The sequence below is a fragment of the Pomacea canaliculata genome, linkage group LG10, assembly GCF_003073045.1.
Source record: "Pomacea canaliculata isolate SZHN2017 linkage group LG10, ASM307304v1, whole genome shotgun sequence".
Lineage (NCBI taxonomy): Eukaryota > Metazoa > Mollusca > Gastropoda > Architaenioglossa > Ampullariidae > Pomacea > Pomacea canaliculata.
The window spans coordinates 13163866-13188540 of NC_037599.1; the positions used below are offsets into that span (position 1 = coordinate 13163866).

General features: G+C 46.0%; 1 protein-coding gene across 3 annotated transcripts in view; it reads right to left on the bottom strand.

Moving 5' to 3' along the window:
• LOC112573284 (tetraspanin-18-like) overlaps positions 1-24675 on the bottom strand; it is a 110632-nt gene that overhangs the window by 51415 nt on the left and 34542 nt on the right. Inside the window, exons 1-2 of one of the 3 annotated variants that reach the window (XM_025253505.1) lie at positions 7988-8911; positions 5920-6320 (exon numbers count right to left, since the gene is read on the bottom strand). The exons of 1 other annotated variant lie outside the window; for it this stretch is intronic. In XM_025253505.1, the coding sequence (XP_025109290.1) occupies positions 5920-5997 (78 nt within the window). In that variant the 5' untranslated portion in view covers positions 5998-6320; positions 7988-8911. Of the gene's footprint in view, positions 1-5919; positions 6321-7725; positions 7895-7987; positions 8912-24675 lie in introns of those variants that run through there. One more of the 3 variants, XM_025253506.1, reaches the window with a different exon arrangement.

Here is a 24675-nt window from a genome sequence, read left to right on the forward strand (position 1 = left end):
AGAACACCCGCCAGTTTTCTGGTTCAGTTGGTAAAACAAACACCGAGGGCGCCATTGTTAGCGACTTGTTGTGATGACAACGATGAGGCGGCTGTCAATAAAACACCTTCATTATGGGGCACCAAGAGGGGAATTGTCTCTATAGACATACAATTCATTCTATATGTATATGAGGCATTCTATATTTATACAAGTCAATTCTATAAGTATAGAATGCATTATATAGCTAGAGAGAAAAAAAACCTCGTTAAAACATAAAATATTTAATTTATATTAGAGTCAAAATTCGCTATTTAATTTATTTTATAAATACAATCCCTTTCTGTAGCTACAGAATGCATTCTAGCTATACATTTGAATTATATACTTACAGAATGACTTCTGTAACTACAGAGTTGAAATGTATACGGAATGAGGCTGGTTCATTTGCATATAGGTCAAGAAGGTTAAAAAAATACAGAATTGTATATCTATAGAATGAATTCTATAAATATAAAATGCGTTGTATAGCTTTAGAAAGAACATAAGAGAAAATTCGCCCTCTTGGTGCCACATACTTCAATCCTTCCACGTACGGAAATAAAAAGCGAAGATTTATACCGACAGCCCAGAGCCAAGGGGACGAGTTCCCAGAAGTTATATTTGTACAAAGCTCAGGGTTGTTAGGTGGCGGCAATAAAGGGTGAGTTACTGAGTTACATCTGAGACATTAGTCAGCATTAGTCAGCATGCCCACTTTCTAGAAGTTACCAAGAAATCAGTCAACATGGGAGCTGTATTTATTAGTTACTGAAAACATAGTCCACATGGCTACTCTACGTTTCCACAACTGCCTTCCTGTTGACTGTTCTCTACAGCTCTCAATGTAGCAGGAACACCTCGGTGGTGGTGGTAGTGGTGGTTGTGGTGGGTGAGTGGGTTCTCAGCTCTGGAATCAACGTGCACTGACATCTCGCACCTGTTGGATGGCTCCTCCTTGTTTGCACGCATTCCCCCATTCGCGGCTAAACGTGAGTTCAGGAGGTCACCCCAACCTTTCCTAGCACAGCAGGTTAAAAAAATAATCCTTCAGAAAAGTGTCCCAGTCGGAGGGAATGGAGGTGAGCGCATGTGAAAGACAATTTGCGAACCAGGGGTGCGAATCAAAGGATCATTTCTGCGCAGGTCAAAAGACATTTACTGACACGTGACATGTTGACAGCCACGTGGAGTCTTGTCGCCTGTCTGACGAGCGCTCGCGACAAAAATTCGCCGAGCGTGCTGTGGCGAGGACATGTCATGTTTCCATCTCGCTGCTGTCAAGCGTGTCCGCACGTGCGACTTCGACTTGACACCACCACTCCCCCCTACCCCACCTTTCTGCCTCCCTGAAATGATGGTAGGTTTCCAAACTCATGCCATCATGCCACTCTGCCCCTGCCACTTGTCAGAGATGTTTTCGCCGTGCGGCAGGCCTCAGACACTTGTGGGTTCACGCACTGGCCCTAATGCAATAAATAAACAACAAAAATGGCGACCTGCAGTCGGCTGTGCCTTGATGACTATTGTCAGGCTGGGTCAGTCGTGGGACTCCCTGTGTCGAGAGGTTTCCATGTTTCCCGTCATCTCTACGGCCTCTTCATCGATTAAAGATTCAATCCTTTTCTCTAAACCACAAGACAAATTCATCTTCCACGGCGAGTCCCAGATGATTTTATTTGCCGGAGGCAGCATGTCCTAAATCAAGATGTCAACAGCTTATTTTTTATGTTGTTTTTCTAAAAAGGTTCTGTTGTGTGCACAACTCGGATCACTCCCTCCCTTCGCTCACTTCGCCAGGTAAATCCTAGCGACTACAAAATCCATGACAGACATGATGTTGGCAGATCGTAGATGTTCTGAAACAAGAGACAGGTCGCTACATATAAAAGAAATGTTATCACAGCTAACACATCTGTTCAAAATGTCTTCCATCAAACACCATGACACATTCTTGATGGAAGACAACCACCCTGCTATCAAAGGAGAGATGCTGAACCATGGTGTCCTTATTTATTTCCCATAATCAGCTCTATGTACGCCACAACACGATCTGTGCTGAAGACGGGCTCAGACAGATGTGTCGTCTGCTTTCTCCTCCTCGTCCAGGCTCAAAATAACAAACAACTGCCAGCTACCCTGAAAACATGGATGACACAACACGTCCCTGACATCACCATACAAGCCACCCGACGATGAGCTCGCCCTTTAACGCCCTGCTCGCAGGCCAACTGTTAAAGAGCGCGGTGCTGACATATTCAGGAAGTAACAGTTTTTGACAGCGTGGCTGGCACGCGCCCAGAACCATCACATGTGATTGGCGTCAAGTAGCGACCCTCGTGAGAAGTACTGCCAGCTACCCCGCCTGCCCTTCCTCATTGGCAGCACATTCACACCCAAATGATGCTCGTGCGTTTTGCTGTGCCATGCAGTATCTTGGTCACCCCTTCAGCCTGGCATCATACTCTGAACGTGCTGTGATCGAAATCCCTTCCAATAAGAGTAGTTGGGGACAGTGTTTTACGTCGAGCTAGCAACTAAGGCTATTTCACGGCAATGCAGATGTCGCATGAAGAGAAAAACAAACAAGCAAAAAACAAAACAAAAACAAAAACGAAAAAAAAACAACCAAAAAACAAAAAACAAACAAAAACAAAACAAAACAAAAAAAACCCCAAAAAACACCAGCGTACCCAAGACGAGAACTGAACCCAGGACAGCCAACCCTCACTGTATTGGCGACAGACGCTATAACCGTTGTGCCACCTGACCGCGCAGGTCTGACAACCCCGGCACTTTGTGAACACATAACAACCAAACAGAAGAGCTGTTTTGATCACAACTGCAAGCAAACTCAAAAACAATTCAAAGCTGTCCTACTTTCGTTTTAAGCAGCTACTGCGTTTGTGTCCGGTAAACATGTTTGCCGCAGACGGCCTCGTTTTGAGTCCGCTGAATACGAGCGAAACTCGACTGGTTGGTGTGTGTGTGGACTGTAACAAAGTAGCAGGGTAGCTTCTACAGTATCGCTAACTTTATTGCCAGTCACGTGACCTCGTAAGTAGGCTTGGGGTCAGGGTCACGATGTGGGAATGGTTCCTAAGTTGATATTGGATATAAATCTTTGATGTTACCGACAATAGGACAATTAACAAGGAGCAAGAGAGGTCACGTGTTATTCTATCAGCTCCAACTTTTATGAGCGACTCAGTCTACGGGGTATGACACACGATCTCAGTCTAGCGTGGATGACAGATAATCGCACGGAATATATAAAATCCTGTAACATAATGTTTCATTCTCTAGTATCAGGATTGAAAGCCGTTAATGGCTAATGAAGGTTAATTAACGGTTAATGGCGCTACGTTACAGGTTCCCGCAGTCCATGGCCACCCTGCACAGTCAACACAAGATTCAAAATGTACCCGTCAAACACAGGTTGGGGTGTGGAGATTGTGTGAAAGTAACAAGCGGGTACGTGACGTTACAGGTGTCATACGTCATACAGAGACGTTACACAGACGACACCACGTGATGAAGAACAGAGCAGTAGTCGGCAGCGACGATGTTGGAAAGGGCGGCGCATACAGGAGGGACAACTCTCACACTCTCTCTTTCTCACTCACACCCACCCTCATTCTCTCTCACTCTCTCTCTCCATGCTACAGACAGAAACTGCAGCAGCTGAAGACCCATCCACCCAACTGCAGGAAAGAAAAAAATCAGCCAGCGCATCACGAACACCACAGTGCAACAGCGACAGCCGCACACAGCACACGACGTCGTGACAGCCACCCGCTGCTACAACAACCTGCTGCTGCTGCTGGCGTGGATGCTGAGTCTCGTGCCGCGCGTGTGACGGTCACACAGCTACGTCACTGTCACAACTACTGACGTCAGTATCGCCCGCACGTGCACGGAGACAGGCGTGTGAGTCCGTCACACATGCGAACCACATACAAGCAGCAACGCCAACCACGTACGATCCTCATCACACCCTCGCTAAGGGAAGCAATGCCGATGTCTGACGATGTTTGAACTTTTCAGTGGAAGTGATGATCAGCGGAACTGTCGATCACATGACCACAAAATGAAATCAAATGAAAAGATGAACCCGAGAGGGCGGGGCGCTATACTCTGTACATTGTGTAGAAAGTAATGGAGGATTTCAAGATAGTATTTGTGTAAACATCTCGGTATAAACAAACCCTGCCATGGGCCGATTAGCTGGGACACTCTGTTCACATAGGAAGGAGTTCGTTCCGAGGGAAGCCCCTCCCTTGCCGCGTGTGTCAGCCGTGAGCAACACGGGTCTGGAAGCTCGCGAATTTCGGCTCCGATGTCCCTGTAAACAGGTGCTGGGGTCTAAAACAAACTAGTCGGCCTTCGAACGGAGAGGGGCTGGTGTAGGCCGGCCAGTGCTTGCTTTGTCGTTGCTGTTTACATCGGCCACTTGGGTGCTGGGGCGCAGGGACCTTGCGCGTGCTGCCTGCCGGACGTCACGAGGGATGCTTCACCTCCACCCACCTGTAACCCCTCTCCCCACTTGCTGTTTGCACAACACGGATCACCATCAGTGACTCTTTTGTGAAGTCTACCTCTTAAAGAAAGGCCTTGACCATCCTATCAAAAGTCAGACAATCCTAGTTTTTCTACGTATGTATGAGTATATCCTAGTGACAAACTGTCAGAAAACAGAAATCTAGATAGTTTCCATCTTTATATTTTACCTGTCACCCTCTGTAAAATAATTCTAACACTTGACAACAACGAAGATTCCAAAACCGCAGAATTAATATTTGTTTAAGGTACGCAGAAATGAGCGATAAAACCTCATGTTGTGGTAATGGATCCGGGACACCCGCTACCCTGTGGCGCCCCTCTCTCTCTTTTTAACTTTTAAAAAGTATACTGACACACCTCTCTCTCCCACACACACGCATGGGGTGCGCTCATGCGAGTAGAAAGAAATTACTATGGATGGCGACTATCATTCAACAGTCAGTTCTCTGTCCCCCCCAGTGCCAGGTGCATGTCCAGTACTTCAGGTGTCGCCTGCAGTTTCGTGGTCAGTGTCACGCACACACAACATGCGGTACTATGATGAAATGTCGCCATTGTCACCAGCACAACACACTGTACAATACACTATACACAAGGGCAATTCCTTGTCGCTGATGTCACTAGGGTTACCACGGCAACAGGCGGAGAGGTGCCGCTCACTACAGTCAGAAAGGACTGGTTGAGAGCACTTCTTGATACTGCACCGACCTACACTGAGGGGCACGCCCACTGACATCCGCCTGACATGCCCAATAAACTTTTCTCCTCTCTACCCTTCCTCTCAAGAAATTAACAGTTGTAATGGGCCCCCTCCTCTAGTCACGTGATCCAGTCCTTGCTCCAGAAATCAACTATATCCGTTTCTCATTTGCGCATGCACTTAAGCTGATTTTTCTAATGTTGTCCAAACCTTTGCTACTCCCTAAATACACTTTCTTTTAACTCAGATGCCTTTCTATTGAAATATGTTCCTTAGTCTGATGTACACCAGGCAGAGTTGGTCACAAATGAAGCATGAACATGGCACTTCAATGAGAAAGGGGGTAGACACCAATCAACCCATCAACAACCACATCCCCACCCTGTTTTGTACTCTCACTAGCCCCAGACCTGTTTTCAGCCAACAGGAAGCATGTAAACATGGCATCACATGGCAGACGAACCACATACTAGATCATATACAAAAGACAGGAAGTGTTGCTGTATGTTTCCAGGCTGAGACAATGTAAGAAATATCAGATTTCAACAATTTAGTAAAGGTTTGGAGGCAGAAGGATGAAGGTAAAATTCTCACATCTTCAGAATCCGTGAACTATATTGTTCTTTTAAATAACTCACCTGTGAGTGAATGCGTTTGGGGATCAGGCCCTCCTTACTCTTGGGGTCTGTTTCATGGCGGTCAGTCCTGTTCACCATTTTGCTGACTTCTGCCTCACTGATGGTAATCTCTCTTCTCAAACTCTCAGCTCCACGGACACTCTGTACCTGTGAGTATCCTTGTCCTCACTGTCGTCACAAACTGGTCTCAGGTGAGAAATGTCCGACAAACAATCCTCCAGTATCCACAGAAAACCCTCGTTTCCTTACGAGCTTATAAATCACTCCGCTGCCACTTTGCTGTGAAAACACTACTCCATACATTCAGTTGTCATCCGGTTCTACACTCGCACCTGGACTGCTTTCCAGCATGGATGCAAAATATTCCCATTTATGTCCAAACTTCCCCCTTCTCAGCTTATCTGTTAATTTCAAATGAAAGGCATGATGACAATAAGAGAATGACAACGAAAAGAATAGTTTAAATGTTATTTTCATACCACTATGAGGGAAAAATAAACTTTAAGCACACACCTTCTATGTCTTTCTTGAAAAGATAACAACAGTAAATTTTTGAGAAATGCACTTATCAATGAGTGGTGTGAGGTGCTTGTCTACATCAGATGAACACACGTCTACTCCTGTTGTTGACAGGTTTTGTTCGTGCTGATACATGTTTTGTGAACCGTGCAAATAATTTTTCCCATTTTATCTCCCATCGGTTTCTAGAAATCATTACTTCATATCAGTCAAATTACAGCCAGAGTTGTTATCTATTCCATCGTAAATGATTTGTACGCGCGCACACCTGTGCCGGTGTGTCAAGGGAGAACACCCGGTGAGTGACTAGCCTGATGTTTAGGTGTCGGCGTGTTTTCACACCTGGTGACAGTGATGCTACCAGTCCCACTACGCCTCTGCTTTTTACGAACATGGTTATCGGTCTACTTTCACCTAAAAATAATTTGGTAAACATCGCTAATGGTTTCGTCAGACATGAATCAGCAGAGGTGAAGGGAGCGTCCCTCCCGCCATTACTCCTTTTTACATGTTGCCGGCTGAGGTGAAAGTTCACACACAGGCTTCGTGTCATATAATTTTATATGATAATTATCTTCAAATTCACCGATACAGCCACGCAAAATGCTGATACAAGTAGCATGGTTAGTAGAAAACAAGCCTCGTTATCGAAAAAATATATTGTTGACATAATCTCCACGTTAGCTTGTAAACAAACACTGATGATGAGCGAGGGCTGGGACCATCACTGCTCCACTCACTGTATCACAGGCTCAGTCACAAACAGGTGATCTGCCCTCCCAGGGCTTGTAGTCAAAGTCTACTACCAGACCTTCTACAGTCTACTACTAGTTACCTGTGTCCTTTCGTCCCCTCCCCCTCCCAACCACAATAACCATGGCGACTTATCAACACTGAGATAATAACTCTGACCTTAATGTAAACAATGTTTTTTTCTAATATTCTTTCATTTCTAACATTAAAAAATACAATCGTGGTATGTTTAAACAATGTTTACAACACACTGTGTTCACACGCGTGTTATCACAGACTGACCTGCCCTCGTACACAACTCTCACGACCTGTGACAGGTGTTGCTAACCTTATTTTACTGTGATTCTGATGTGACATGAAACTGAACATCTGATAAGGCTAAAGGTAGATCGACACTAAAAAAAATCAATCTTCACCTAAAGTCGATTTTAATTCTTAACCTATCGAATGTGACAAGACTGCTGGCTGCTCATTGACATAGTGTGGTGTGTTATCTACTATGGCCCTCGACTGGCAGGTAAGAGTGTCACGTACCTGTACACAGCAAAGGTGTGTGTGGCGGTGCGAGGTGTAGAGCTCGACAGTGACAAGCACAGGAATCTCAACTACAAACAGTCTTATACCCGCTCTCCTGCTAACAAACCCGCCTACATGGCGGTACGCCCAGCGCTCAATCGATGACTAAAACTTGTCGCTAGGGGAAGCTTTGCTTTTCAAACTATCCAGCATGCCATGCTTGGCTTGTGTCACAAACTCTCCCTCTACCCTTCACTGGCCACACACCCAGGGTACATACCTGCCGGTCGTCACGCGATGATCGTCACAACACCATCGTCGTCACCCACCGCGAAATTCCCAGGTAAACTCTTGTCGGAGCACTTCTAAGTCACAACACCTGTCCTGCCTCCTGTGTACGACCGCGACCTACATCGCATGCGGAGTGATTTCAGTCACTCCCGCTTCGCCGCTGCTGTCACCGTGCACTCGCACTCTTTTTTTCCCTCGTGTTGCGCACGCTCTCTGGCGAGAACCTACCCTTTCCGCACGAGACGACAGGCGGAGAGAGAGACACACACACACGCGCTGTCAAGATGATGGGCACCGAGGTTCAAGTTGCCGGACAATCATCAGCCTGACACTTTGACACTTTCACCATCCCAGCAGCCTCGTAGCCTGGTCAGCAGGGAGCACAGATGTGTACACAATCCCAACACGCTGTGAAGCACACACCAGCCCTCCTAGTCACGTGGGAGGCCAAGGAAGGGTGCTGCTCGAGGGCCTCACTGACCGAGGGACGGTAACCTGGGCGACTGGCAGGTTAGGTGCACAGGTACAGCTGGGTCAGCCGTGTGTTTGAACCTGCGGCTACAGCGACAGCCGATGCTGCTGATAACACACGATCCCACATCTGCGGAAAGGTCGTGTGTGATGTCGGGTATGCGTAGACACACCTGTAATCAACTCATCAACTGTCTGATCAGGTATCAACGATGCGGAGTCACATTTGCAGCAAATTAATAGCTGACATGTTTTCAACCGTTTCTTTTTCAGTCGCAGTCCAGACCCAGCAGCATAACCAGCCCTCGACCGTCTTTCTTCCTCGGTATAGTCGGACTGGTTAATGGAAAAATTATTTTTGGTTTCTCCAGCTTCTACTGACAAGTCACGCTGCCATTAAAAACTGCACAGCTGGATTCAGGACCAGCTGCAAGTAGCTGCAGGCCGTCAAGGCAGCTGTGTATGTGGTGTGTCAGCGCCATGCCCGGCCATTGCTCAGCCTGGAGGCCGCCGTCATGCAACGGAAAGCACGAGCCCCCTGCATGGCCGGCTGCTGCGTGCACGGGGTGGGGGTGGGGTAGGGCAGGAAGGGCGAGGTGAAGGGGCAGTGCCCGCGGGGGGAAGGGGAAGGGGGCCTGGCGGATGGAAGCAGTTATCTGCCGATAACGATGGCACGAAGCTTTCAGCTTGTCAGAAGACCGGCACGCATGGACCAACACACACACAGACTTGTTATCGTGGTAGGTAAGAGTATCTGTTAATGAGTTACACAAGCATACACACTTACAGAAGATACTGTCCTCGACTAACAATAATGGTTTCAGTTACCAGCATCATTAATCGTAATTTTAGAACTTACACAGCACAACCAGGCCCACAGAGCTTTACAAATCCTGCTTAAAAATTCATAAACTGAAATACAACTTTTATGTCCCTCTATTACCACCCAACAACAAACACACATAAGCAACCCAGACACTTATCTACAGTTGCTTCTCCTGTTTTTAATAGTTGTAAAGAACGAAAGAAATCGAACATTGTGGAAATAGTCTGCGTTAAAGAACAGATTAAAATAGGGAGAGGAATTGAGAAACCCGTTCAAGACAAACACAATATAAATTAAAACAAACAAACAATAATCACTGGTAAAATAATATCTACAAATATGATGCTAGTGTCTGCACGGAAAGTAGCGGAGTTCAAAACTGAGGTCAGGAAAGTGAAGAACTTGAGATTTTATTCCTTCACTACCACCAGCTGTTCGTCCGCCCAACATCTTGGTGTGTAAACCGAGACAATTGTCTTCGAACACTCGCCACCACAGCGCCGCCTACAAAACGAGAAAAGGTAATCGAAGAGCAAAACGATGAGACTTTCCCACGCATCAACCTGCGATCTCATTGACAGGCAGTTGTTGTCAGGAGCCTGGTGGATGTGGGCGCAACAGCTCACCACGGTGATGGCGACTGATTCAACAACTGCAACACTCCCGGTCCCGAGGTCGGTGCGATCAATGCTGAGGGGCCAACACCATCCGGGTACTTAGCTAACGGGCCCCGACACTACCGCCAATCATGGCAGCGACGACTGGCCAGCGGTGTCCGCCGAGTGTCCATATCTGTAAGTGCACTCGCAGACCGGTACCCGGCCGCTCGGCGCGCGACTGGAGGGTCAATGAGATGCAGTGTCAAAGGTCAGGAGAAAATGACTGGTGGTGGAATCCTAGCCTCCTAGCAAGCAATCAGTACCCGGGGAGACTGAACTTTCTATCACGCAATCTAGAGTAGTTGTGTCATGTATGCCTTTGATTAAGTCTTCTTTGATTACACGGTGAACCACTCTATATTCATGCAGCACTGAGATGAGCAGTGTTTTCCCATATTGCTCCTCCCCGCTGTAGTTTGGGCATAACCGCATGTTCCCTCTCCACTCATTTGTTTGTGGAGGTAAAGACAGTCAAACAACTTGCGGTTTACAAAACTTTCAACAATATCAATTTTCTTCTTTCCCAAGTAACGGGTACCTAAACACGGATACTTATCTAACAGCTCTGTGTTTTCAAAGCCTTGACAATGACACGAGGAAGTAATATGGACCTTATCATAATTAGCTGCGCGAAAGATGTGCGCGAAAGCAATCTAGGCCTAACTACTTCCGGTTTAGACACTAGCTGAAGAACACTTGTACATCTGCAGATTGTCGAGCTCCACTTTGTTCAGAGTATTTTTCGTACAGAGGCCGACCTCATAGTTCTGAGATGTCACAAACTAAGATATGAAAAACTCAAACATAAATATAAGTATTTAATAATAAAAATAAAAGCATCACATGCGAGGAGTAGCCCATCATATTTATATGACAGTTTAAATGTATAAATCATATGCATGCATAATTCTCTGGAAAGATGATGGTGCTAGGGTCATCTACCAGGGAATATAGTCCGCTGTAATAATTGTTTACCTGACATACAAACTGAGGAAATATCAACCTGTGTGTGTGTATATATATACAATAAAAACATACAGGGGTTGATAGACAAGTCCTTGGGGTTAGCTTGGTTACCCGGTGGTGTAACAGGGGAGCGGTCTAACCTGCTTTATCACCTTGTTTATCACTTAATCCAGCCGTTGGACAGGCTTAGTACTAAAGCTACCTTGTGTAGAAAGGAAAACCCATTAGCCGAGGTTCAATCGTCTGACAGCAGGAAGCAAATTAGGATGTCGGCAGTAAGACGAAAGCGGCTGGCCCTGAAATGGCCACGACTAGAACTAAAGCCACCACCGCCACCGTCACACCACCACCACCACCACCTCCTCTACACAGACAGCTCCGCGCACGACTGCTGTCAGCATCGCACTATGTTATGTTTCCACCACATCCCAGACGACACATCAGTCACAAAATCGTTTGCTGACGACCACCCACGTGGTGCAGAGAAGAACTTCTCATTTCTATGCATAGACAGGGTGCAATATAAGATTATCTCTCTTCGTAGCAGAAAAGAATTTGTCATGTCTATGTACAGTCGGTATAAGATTATCAATCTTTGTAAACATCATTTTTCTAACCAGGTTCCAGACAACATTTGTCTCTGTACACTTCTTTGTTCTCAACAGGCGAGAGACAGTTTTTTCCCTCTGTTAAAATAGTCACCACCTTAGACATCTTTATAATGCTAGCATCGCTAAAGAGCCTCGTGCTTATTGACCACATTAAACCAACATTTCCTAAAAAAATGTCCAACAAGGAGAGAAAATAAAATACATTACCGGCTTTTCGGAGAATACTAAGCAGACTTTAAAGCCTTTTCTTAGACAGTATCAAGGAATTCTCACCTAAAATAGAAAGCAGGATGTTGCCGAAACACTGAAAAGACTACTCATGCTTTATATAATGTATAATGCAGCATCTTGAAATAATGGTGATCGAAGTCTGCAGCTTCTTGTTAAAACAAATACAGTGATACCTCGGTTCTCGAACGCCTTGACTTTCGACCAAATCGGTATTCGACCAGGAAATTCGAGAAAATTTTGTCTTGGAATCCGAACAAATATTTGGAACTCGAACATCCGAACGTCCGAGATGAGCCGAGTTGAGCCGAATGGCGTTCATTCGACCCAGCGCGCCTTGCTTGCGTCATCAGTGACAATAACCATCCCCCTTCCCTCCTCCCTCCACATTCATTCCCTCCTGCCATAAAGTTTGGTACAGGTACAGTAAATGAAACACAATTTACTGTACTGTACAGTACATTTTATTATTTGTTGTTGTTGTTGTTGTTGTTTTAATAAATACACTTTTATTTCTTATTTCTTGTTGAGACTCATGTTTTTCTACATATTATATACAAATTAGGCCAGTAAATAGGCATTTTCTGGGGCTTGGAACGAATTAATCCAGTTTCCATTATTTCCTATGGGTTTCATTGCTTCGGTTCTCGAACAATTTGGTTCTCGACCGTCCTCCCGGAACGAATTATGTTCGAGAACCGAGGTATCACTGTATCATAAAAGATTATTTATAAAATGTTTGTTAAATCATCAGCTTCTTGGTGCAACACTCCGCATTCTAATTAGTCTTGACAGACCTTCTAAATCCCAAACTTCGCGAAAATGTTGAATGGACAAGTTGAAATGTTTACCAGCAAACAGCAGTTTATTAACAGCAGCTCCTGTCAGCATCGTCTAATGATGTAAACATTAGTTGACGACAACAAGACAAAACAAAGAATTGTCCCGTTAGTGAATGGGTGCTCATTGACCAACACACTCCACAGTTCTTCAGGGGAGGCAAAGTCCACATCGGCCAGTCCCGTTGGGATTACTTCCATAATTAAGGGAGAGCAGTCTGAAGGGGAGGGAAATCAATGCGGAGTTGGTATTCCCGGGCTGTTTGTACTGACCGGTCTTCCAGATGGTACTAAAACATTCCCAAGTCAGTGGCAGGCAGGCTGGAAGTGTACACCTTGCAAAAAGGCTAATGGACGATGGTGAAACTATGGTTTGATCAATTGTGGATAATTCTGTAAGGCTCGTGAATGATGCTATAAATATCCAAATGGTTCTTAGAAAAAAAAAAAAAGTTCCCTCCCCCGCTCTGAAAGATGAAATGTTGTTCTGGAGGAAATAAAAGTTTATTAAAAACATTGCTCTTGTTACTCGTTATAAGATGCTTCTGGTGGATCCAAATACGACAAAAAATTTGATACATGAGGCGATAACTGTAATGGGGTTCTGAGCATCATGAGCGGCGAGTAAGGGGGAGAGAACGAGGAGAGAGAGAGACCACGTGAGTGTGGAACGAGGAGGGTGAGGGGCATCAAGAGTACAGTGATGATTCAAGATGTTCAGGATGCTCAAGCTGTTGTGGGAAGTAATGCACACAGACCTTGAAGCGCCAGGAGTACCCGATCATACGCTCGATCATTACCTTTTGTTGGAACAAGTAATTTGGTATAGTCATATGCATGTCAATTACTCAATTGAATTACTTCATTACCAATTACTTCACTCAAAGTGGTACATGTAAAACCGTAATTGCAACAGTTCCCGGGAAAAGCTGTCGTTCACAATCTCGGGTGGCCTTGATCCTCATTCTAAATCGAAGAGTAAGGAGGAAGCAGTGATGGCGCACAAACCCTTTCAGGAGAAAGACAAGAGGGAGTTACAGAGTTAGAAGAGATGAAGGGGACGCCATGACATCAGCTCCGCAGTTCAGCGCATGACAGGAAGCTCCTGCAGCTGCCCTTAAAGTGGCCGACTGTTTGAGTGCACGTGCTGTCCACGTAGTTTCAGTCACACGAGAGGAGCACACTCCGCCTGCTTCTAGTAAAAACATTTCGCATCGCGCGTGCTGTATGCAGACCCTGCTTGTCCACCCAGATCACGCTCTCGCACGTGACTCTTCGTTGCCATGACTCCCCGGCAGCGTCGTTTCCGTCTATTACCTGTGTCAAACCTTTTCCGGTGCGGTTCTCATTCATCGTACATCATATTCGCCAGCTCAGACAATAAACCGAGACTCGTTGACAGCAGAGGGGTTAATGTCAGGAGCGCTCTCCGAATCCTGAACACAGAGAAGCCCTCGTTATCTGATTACTGACAGCTCTAGATTACACCATCTCATCAGGTCCTCGTGCGGACAGCTTACATAACAGGCCGACGCGAGTCACGTGCCTGGCGCTAGTTGAGAAGCTGCTCGTGACACAAGGAACGTCAGACGCTGTCACAGTTGCAAACATCATCTCGCCAGCAGCTCGCGGCGTCAGTTTGTCGACGTCTTCAACTCGGGGGCGCGCCCTCGTTTCCACACGTCGTCTGTTAGCCGTGCAGTTAATGCTGTTGTCTTCTCTTGGCTCAGCTTACGTCACTCGCAATAGTCTTAGCAAATCAAACGGAAAGGTCAAGGGTCAAGTCAATAAACGTGCTGTTTACATTGGCTTTGTGCTCGCGCTATTTCCTCTCTCTGTCTGTAATATGTATAGAATTGGAATATATACCTTCATTGTTCTTTTTGTATCGTAGAAAGTGTTATCATGTAGACCGTTCATTTACAGTTAAAAAAACATGAATGAAGCCTTCCAGACTTGGACTTGAAGACAAGAAGCTGAGGTCAAAACCTTCCCGACCTCGGGTGGCGATAGCACCCCGCTGCAAAAACTTTCAAGGAAATGTCAGTTTTATTTACCTGACCAGCGGGCATTCGCAGGGTCATCGTTACGGGTTAATCACGAAGTTTATCGGGTATCACTGGCATCGATCTTGTGTCTCCATGTTTATTTCTCTCTTACTTGTGTTTGTCTTCTGAAACTCGTCCGGCCTCAAGTATAAAGTTTATCTCTCCTTATCCGAGTCTTTCAGTAAGCTGCTGGTCTTCCGCTCGTCTCGGATGGCGGGGCTGTGTTTGCCGATGAGCAAGTCTGTTTGTGTATGTGCTAGCGTGTCCATAATACACATCACTACACTACAAGGGTTAAAATATTTTTTATTTTCATCTCTCAGTTCTGATTTCCTTCTCAGAGAATCAACTGCCGCTATTTCTGTTTCTTGAGATCGCTCCTAAGTCCGCCTCCTGTGTTTGTTAAAGAGGAACGAGCTTCGATTTAATGTTTGGACGGATGCTGCAATTATTATGAAAGCAATAATCCATGGTGCGTTCAAAGCCAGGTAATGCCGATGTACACTCTTGTTATTCTCCCACACGACTCAATCACATGTTTGGCTGCATCTCCGACCTCTGCATCCCGCGCTCCATCCCATAATTGTCAAGTTTGTTCCGGAGTCTCTGTACACTCGGCAGTTCAGCCAGCAGAACGGCTCACAAAATTGCCTCCCGCCCGCTCGATCATCAAGCCTACGTACTCCGGGTACTTGTAACTGATACAATTACATCCCATTGTGTGTGTGTGCTCGAGCAAGTGTGTGTGTGTGTGCGTGGATACGACAGATATACATTTATACACAAATTTAAAAAATGGTAACAGGTCTGAAGCAAAACGAAATGCCAGTTCTTTACATCCAACGAAAAAAGAACTTTTAAAAAAATGTCCCGTTACAAATAATGTCAGTTTTTATTTCTAGGGTAAACACATAAACAAACCCCTTGACGATGACATTTTCCAGGTTTTCTGTGTTCATTTGTTTCTGTTGTTCTCGTCCGCTCGATCAAGTCTCAGCTTGGAAGCGAGGTGGATGTGACTGGTGGATCGGATCTCAGCATAATTGTCGCACTGTGATGAATCTCAGACCTTAACCTTTGCTCTTCAAGCTCGAGCCTGGAGCCTGCACGCCGGGTGTCTCTTTGGCCATCAGCACCCGCACCCAGTGACGAGGGTCATTACGCCTGCGCAACAACAAAAGGCGAAGAATGTTGCCGCCAGGCGGCGATGTAACGAGCTTCTTTTCACTTTTGCAGAGTCGACCCCACCACCTATTACTTTTTTTTTTAATCTGTGGACTATCTAACTGGCAGTCAATAAGTCCAGCTTTACTGGGAAATGCCGGACAGGAATACTGCATCTTGTTGAAAAACTGCGGCTTGGAGACTTCGCCAAAATTGGATGAGGACTTCGTTGCCGACAAAATCGAACTTGACCACCTGTTTCATTCGACTTTATCGAACTGTAATTAGGATGCTGTATATACCACAGTTTTCTCCTTTTCTTCCTTTCCTCTCCTCATTGACAGGGGAAAAAACCTGAGCATTTGAGCTGGAGTCAGCGGGTCTTCGTACGATCCGTATTCCTCTACTTGCACTGTTCTTCTATACTTCTGTTGCCATGGTAGACATCAAACCAACTTCAGACACTCCCGAGACAATGTTGGCACAAAAAGGTTCTCGAAAGATGCGAACGAGTGGTGATTTCACTCAGTTCAACAATACACATTAAGTACAGCAAATGTCAATATTTGCACAATGCCAGATTTTTGTTTTTTGAAAGAAACCTACTTTTAAAAAAAGTACACAGATAAATAGAAAATATATACATATCTAAGCAGGTTTGAAAAAGGTATTTCGTTAAACATTTTTGGTGGCAGAAGGTCGTACTAATGTCTCAGTGCCAGCGGGTTTGTAAGTGTGCTGCTCGTCTCTTCCTCTTTTTTGTCTTCACTTCTGCAACCTTACTAAGGGTTAGCTGGGTCAACCGAGGAAAGTACACTGAGCCAGTGAACCAGTTGAACCGCCTCTGTCCTCTCTAACCGCATTCCATCTACCCACAGTTGTATTGTACTATCTTCACCAAGCTCGCACTTCCTGCTCGGAAGCTCGTCTGCACACATTCGTTGGAGCGTGACTTTCAGAGCTGAGTCGGAGAGAAGGAAGGCAGGGAAGATAAAACATTCGACAATGCCATTGGTGAAGCGCACTGTGATCAAGGAAACCAAAGCTCCTCGGTAAGTAATGGCAGTTACACACTGGGCAGCCTGATGAACACAAGGCACAGTGGTGAGAAAGATTATCCAAGCGTGAAAGCTGCAAGCTTCCTCCTCCCCACCCACCTTTCCTCCCCAGAGACCCGTGCACGACATGCTCACACCTTGAAATGACAAGAAAGGCGAGGTTCATTTCCGGTAGCCGCTTTGTGCCGTGTTTGAGACATTTTTTGTTTTGTCGATGTTTGCCATGCAAGCTGTGTCATGTCATCTACAATAACTTCTCTCGACAGATGAAAGGACTGCACTGTTAGCGGACTTTGAAACATTTCAAAGAGCTCAAGGAACAGTGGGTGAGGTCGACTAGGTTTGTAGGCATGACAACGAGACAGAGGTGTGCACGTGAGAGAGAGAGAGGGAGAAAGAATGTGTGTGTGTGAGAGAGAAAAAGGAGAGAGAACAAACAATCATTCTCTCTCTCGTTCCTGAGGCCATCTGCTTTGTGTAGACTACAATTACCTAAACTAGGTTCATTTGTTAGTATGAAGCTTGAAAGCAATTCCTCTTGTAACGAAACCATCCTATCCTTGCGACTTTGAACTTTACTCTGTATCGCCTCTTTTTTGCCAGTACAAGCTTTTGTTCTGCCCTCGTCCACTCCGGTTTCCTCCAGCAGAATTAGCAGACTGGATACTTCAGTGGCAATAAAAGTCTAGGACCAAGATGCAGCAAAAAACTATAGAAAGCAGCTTTGGTTGGTACAAGGAAACACACATGTCTTCATCCTTTTAAATATCTGTGTAAGGAGGTGATGAACTGCCTTTATCGGCTGTCAGCCTAAGCTGGGGATGTACCGAGTGTAAGCCCTCGTCCGTAGATTTCCAATGTTTCAGCTTCCAAAATTTTAACGTTTACTGTCTCGTCTGCGGCAAGGAACCACTAATGGACCTGGAAATGTGTGTATTAAAAGTCTCTTCCTGACAGTTGGTGCTGATTCATAGCAAGGTGTTCATTTAGCCTCCATGTGATCAGCTTCCCAGCTCAAGTCGTTTCTCGACGTCTCCGCTGATACCGCGAGACAGGAGCGTGCGTGTGCGCGTGCCACGAACAGTTTGTCTTCGTTTCGTAAGCCATGTTATTTTTCACACAAAATCTTTTCGTGTCTTGTTTTTTGTGGCATTATTTTAGGCTGAGAAGGAACAATACGCTGTTTCCTGGCATGTCCTTTGTGAAGCTGCTGACAAAGGCTGTGGACCAGCTGGTGCCAGCCTCGTCTTCGGAGTCAAGTGTTGTCTTTGTGACATTTCTCTGTCCCTTTGATGTTGGCATTACAAGACCGCGTTTGGCCGTGGTTTTCATCTGGGGGAGCTCTGCACTTCAAAGACAATGGCATCACACGAACACTAACAAAGAAAGAAGGTGAAATCACAAACAAGAGTTTATGTTCGCGAAGTATGACCCGTTAAAAGATTCGCGATACGGAAACGATTTTATGCCACAAGAAACGTATTGCAAGCTTTTTGGATTTCTTGAGAATTGTAGAAACAGAATATTGATTTCATGACATGGAGTGAACAGGGAGTCGAACACATCCTACATTTTTAATAAAAAAAATAATATGAAACAATATGTTTGTATTGAAAAAAAAAGATCGATTTCATTGAAGTAGGTGTAAACAGTAGCAAAAGATATTCCCCGCCAAAGCTCGTACACATACACACATATACATACACACACACATCATACACACTCGTGCCGCACAGCAAAATCAAGATTCAAGTAACCCCGGGTTATTGTCATGTCCTTGTCCTGCGGGAACAGAAGAAAGGTTGCATTAGGTGCTAATCCTCTTCCCTCTCTTGGCTCCCGTGAGTCGATCGAACCTCTTCTCCGCTTCCTAGCAGCGCTCATCACTGCCTGCAATCAACTTAGTTAGAGGCTGGAAGGGAGGGGGACAAGCAGGATCAAAGCAAGTCAGATGGAGCCTTGAAAGACGGGCGATGCAGCCAGCAAAAAAACAAGGCAAACCTAAAACAAGTCCCTTAATTCTGTTTTTTTCCATGGAAGCAAGAACTGTGACCACACAGCCAATTTTGCAACGGTGACCTGAAACTAAATTAGTAGGCAACTAAAATCTAGGTGATCATTTATTTAATGGATAGAATAATGCAATTAGAATAAAACAAAGAGAGGCCAGCAAGAACTGAACCAGGAACCCTAGACATGTTTAGTTTTCAGAGACTACATCGAAAGTCTATAACAATGTCAACATTGACAGGGGAAAGCTCGTTGTATTATCTCAGACATCAAATTTCTAAAAGTTGGCCACTTCCAGCTGTCATTAATGGTCCTGACCAAGATTTATTGTTGTTTTCTCGTCCAATCCCCCGTCGCCAACTATTCCAGCATGCCAGATAAGTTTCCTCGGATGAAAATGTAAAACCGCGGTGGTAACGAGGGCCAAAACAAGCCGCTGCCACCAGCTCATCGGCCCTGCTTGCGTGGTGTCCAAGCCGGCCGCGGACATTAGCATGCAGATTACATCACCATGACGATAAGACCTCGCAAAAACCGCCATCATGGACGTCACGCCAGGCGCAACGCCACAGGACCCGCCACCACTACACCAGCGCCACCTCGGCTCCTGGCTAACCGACACTTTTACAGCCGCTACCGTGTGGAGGCAGAGAGAGAGAAAATCACGAATTTAGTGTAGGACTTTCCTTGCTCAATCTTGAGTAGTGAGTAGGGTCTTCCTCGCTGCTCAGTCGCAACCTTTGGTTGTAGGCGTTTCTGGCTCGTCATCCGTGACTAGTGGCTAGAGCAGGGGTCACCAACCTTTTTGACACCGAGAGCTACTTTAGGGGTAATACGAAGAACTACTTGTTTGAAACAAACTTACTGAGCAGCACACATGATAGTATCGACAGGCCAAGCATCAGCATGTCCCCCGGGTACATTGTTGGCTACCCCTGGGCTACAGCTTTCCTCGGCTCTCATTTGTGATGAAACTGCAAACGAAACTACTGACGAGAGCCTTTCTTGTTCCTCATCATTGACTAGCGAACTGACTAGAGATTCTCTCGACCCTCATTGGTAGGCAGCCTTTAGGGCTTTCGACATTCTTTAGTCTTAGCTAGTGGCTAGGATTTCTCCGCTACTCATTCAAAATTACAGTTGGGTTCTTTACGGCCCTCGACAGTGACCGCGACTAGAACTTTGTTCGCACTTTAGTCGTGACTAGGGACTAGAGTTATCACTGGTGGTATTCGTGAGATGGGACTAGAGCTGTCATCATGACTAGTGACTAGTGACTTCGAATGTCCTCTCTCTGTAGTTGTGACTACCGACTGTCGCTGGTCCTCAGTTGTGGTTCTTGACCGGGCTTTCCCCGCCCCCTTCATTTGTGCCCAGTGCACTCGTGCTGTGAACAAGACGGGTGTCCAGCAGCGACGACTGGATGGCGGAGAAGCAGAGGGGAGGGAGTGTGTGTGTGGGGAGAGCGGGGATGAGGGTCTGAGGGTCTGGAGAGATGGCTGCAGGCACTAATGACCGGCCCGGACGTTCCAGACTCCATCGTTTACAATGTCGCGTCAGATGCGGCGGTCACAATGCGACTTCCGGCGGGTAACTGCAAGAAACTGGTGCAAAGCTCTCGTCAGACAAATATGCTAAGAACGCGTTATTTGTCAAGAACACGATCTTCACCGCAGAAATTCTCAAATCTTCTGTTTACGTTGCCGGGACTGGTCGTTGTTGCCCAATCATTTCATCTTTTCCCTAAATAACGCCAACGGATTGATTTTTTTTTCCTTTCCAGGACTCGCGCATGTGAAACTGTGAGCGCCGAGGGCCTCGTTCAGAGCAAGCAATAGCTGACGTCTGATGCACGCGAGGAATGTCTGTCACCACAACAAGGCGTTGCACGCAGGTCTACATAGGAACTGTAAATGTCAGGCATTCTCCGATATACTATGGATCCACCATCCCCGGAAGTTGAACAAAGTGGTTGTCACGTGACCAACATGCGATGCTTGCAGGAAGCCAGGTCTGTGTCTCTCCCTGAATGCAATAGAGCTTCTGTTACAACCCCTCCCATGCCCACCTTCAGGTACAGGAGAAGTCGTGCCTCCGACTCTCTGCTCCAGCGCGCGCTTGATTATCTCGAAGGAACATTTCGCTTGACAAGGGGACAGCGAGTGTTCCTGCCATTATCTTGTCGCTCTTTATTCCTCTGAGTACAAGTCTGACATGAATACTACATGAAGACTACAAGCATGCTGCACGACTTGCTGTGACTTGCACCCACCGCACATACCCGCTTTGAGGACTGCCAGGAATTGCGCATTCATGCACGTTCCTTGGGTGTAAATGTCGAGTTTACAACACTTAAATGTTGCATTCCATCTGTGCATGAATGCAGACGGCAAACAGGTAAAAGACAGACTAGCAGACAGAAGATGGTTTGTTGGTTGTGCTTTACGCCGTGCCAGCACTTATACTTATGACGATATCACAGCGACAGACAGCAACAAAAAAAAACTGAACAAAGGCCCAGAAGGGAGAGAGAGAGAGAAAGGGAAGAAGGAGAAAAAAATGAAGTGCTAGACGTAACAATACATTTCTCGCTGACATTCGCTGGCAGCAAAACCAGTCACAAGCCAAACCGAGGGACCTGTGACCTCCCACCGGCAGCCGCTGACATATGACACGGCTCGCCTTGGATGACAAGTCCCTCAAGGAAAGCGCCCTCGGCGAACGGAGAACGAGCACAAACCTCGTTGTGACGTGCCAGACAGAACGCGTGAGCAAGTGCTCACCATACGCACGCGGTCTCTGGAACGAGTTCTCGTTTAACGTGTTCTGAACGAGAAAAAATGTCCACCCAAGAACTGCACAAAGAGGCATAACGGACCTGCATGCCGATCACGTGACCAGGCTGACGTGCGGATCACGTGACCAGGCCGTCATGCCGAGCACGCGGCCGTTCATCACCAGACGACGGTCGGCAGCGGCTCTAGCAAGCGTCTGGAATTCAATTCCGGCGATTTGGCCTCCCTCCTCTTCTTCCGCCATTCATAGGCAATCGCGCTCTCGCCACGCGGACAGTAACACGGTTCTCGCCTCCCCGGTGGCAAGTCGTCGCCATTTTGAGCAAGTGCCTTGAGGGAGAAGCCAGGACATGGTCATCATTGTCGCCTTGTCTTGCACCTCGCCACCGTCGCAGACTCGTTTGCCGTAATTCAGTTTAATGAATCGAGTCGGGGCAGACTGCGGCAGATGGATAACGATTTAGACAAGCCGTTGAGGTCCTGCCGCCGAGGCGCCCCCCGACGAAAGAGGAGGTTTGCGAGTCTACATTTCTCTCGTACAATAAAGAAAATTCGCGAAAGGATTTAGGAAATCCTAGGGACGGAGGCGAGGGTTTTGGCTTGAGCAAGATGGGCCTTGCGGGACTCGTTGCATTGAAAAGGAGGCCTTCCAAAGAAGAAAGCATGGAAGTATAACTTCTGCTGTGTATGGGTGGTGCAGGGAGGGTTAAAAAAAATCTTCTGTAACGATCGTGAGAATGGGAGATTACTCTGCGACAGTATGCTGACAGAAATAGCAACATACAGCTGTCAATTATCTTCCTAGATATCTCCATGTGTGTAGTGAACAACATTCCCAGATTTATTTGTATAATAAACAGACAACAATTCTATGTTTTCAAAGTTTTGTTGTGTTTTTTTTTTTATCTATTTAATCTTGATATATTTTGACAAATAACCGAAGCAACAGGGAGATGACTGCTTAGACATTACAGTCAACTCACCCACTGACACAAGACACAACTACTCAAATAATCTTTCCTTCTCGTGCAATTCAAGCATTATCATATAAAAGTGATTTACATAAAACACTTCAAAGTTCTTACTTTAATTACACACTATCATAGTTGTAAACTTAACCTTTGTAGCCAACGATTCTGCGTTTATTTCTTCCTAAACCCTCTTTATTCTTTCTTTTTATCCTCCATTTCACAATCCAATCGATTTTATTATCAACACCACACCTCCATAACTTGAGATTATACTGGAGGCAAATGAGCTGTGGGCGTTAGGATGGATTGTCACCTGCTCGGCTCGCATCTCACGGAACAGGAGAAGATGTAATGTCAGTCTTTAAAAAAAAAATCGTTGAATCTTGGCGGCAGAATAAACCCGAGGACTGCGGCCCTCTTTGCACAATGTCTTCCCGAGTCACGCTCGATACCACGTGGCATCATTACGTCACAGCGCCAAGCCACGCTCGCGCCGTGTGCAGCACGTGCGTGCGTGGTTGGCTGCACGCCATCGAGTTGTACATACACCCACTGTCGGTTTATTGCTGTCTTCTCTCAGCCGTGCAAACATCCAGTGTCTGTTTATTACCAAGACTTTTTGCTCGACATAACAAACAAAAAACTCCCACACCACTCCTGCTCACAACGGATTTATAGCTACCCCCGATATAGACACACAGTGAGGCACGCTGGGAACAAATATCTACTAGTATTACATTTACTGAAGTGAAGACAATGATCTCGGATTATTTACATCCAAAGCAAGATGCTGCTCGTGGCATGCTAGGGATGTGGTTGACTGATGCTCTACGCCCAGTCTGCTGTGGAGGTGACATCATGGCGAGCCTGCCAACAGATACCAGACAGAAATGACTTGTGCCAGAGTGGGATCTGAACCCGCAGTTCACAATCTTCCCTGACTTGGGGGTGGGGTGGTGGGGGCGGTCCTGTGGTGCAAAGCCTGTCTCCAATATAATGAAGGTTGGATGTCCTGGGTTCAGATCTCGTCTTGGGCACGTTGCTCTTTCTCTGTATCCGGCATCTGCTTACAAGGGTGGCTGCCTTGCAGTGATGTAGCCTTAGTTGCTGGCCAGGTGTAAAACACCATTCCCCTTCCCCCCAACCTGACCTGGGGATGAGAGTCAATAAATAGGAGTCCTGTCGGCTCATTGTAGAAGATTGTTATAGGATATTCTTTAGAGATGACGTGTACAGGACAATAGAATAGTAGAAACTGGCTTGTCCTTTCGTGAGTATTTATATCCGTTGTTTATTAAATTATTCCTCGTAGAATCAGCACAGTGAATTAATCATCTCACCTCCATGCTGGGATAAAAGGAAATGTGTTTTGTAACTTGTATTGTTGTTATTATTGTTGTTGTTGCTGCTGCTGCTGTGGCACGACATGTATACATCACTTGCGTTCTCATGTAACTAAATACATTATAGATGAGTTTCACGAGCACGATAGAAAGTGTGGTGAGTAGGATTTTGCTTGTAGGTAAGGCAGATTATAAATAAACATTACTAATAGCTCATATCTTTCATTCTTTCTCTTTGTGTCATGGCGTACCGTTGGAGCCGGAGGTAATAACAACAGAGCTTGTCAGTTAGACTAAGAATAGACAGAACGGAATCATCAGCTTTCCAACTCATGTTGGCTGAGTTCAAATCCAAGTACTAGTATGCATTGTGTTCGCTCTATGTTTCTGTGAAAGCACACCTGGCTTCTGTCGTGACAGCAGCGAGTCACAATGAAATGTCAGCCCGCGAGCACTGTAGCAGTAAAACTGTCATTTCCTGTCGACATGACACTTGAGTGACACTACACAGCCTGACTCCTGAGTGCTAACGGCTTTACAACAGCCATAGTCCTGTCCCTAGCTCTAGTTGTACATCAGTTTTTCTGTGTAAAATCATTTCCTCAAACCTGACTGAAGCCTGCAGCACCAAGCGGCGACAACAAACACAACCTGCGAGTTTCCGTTAAAGACAGTTGAGAGGCCTGCC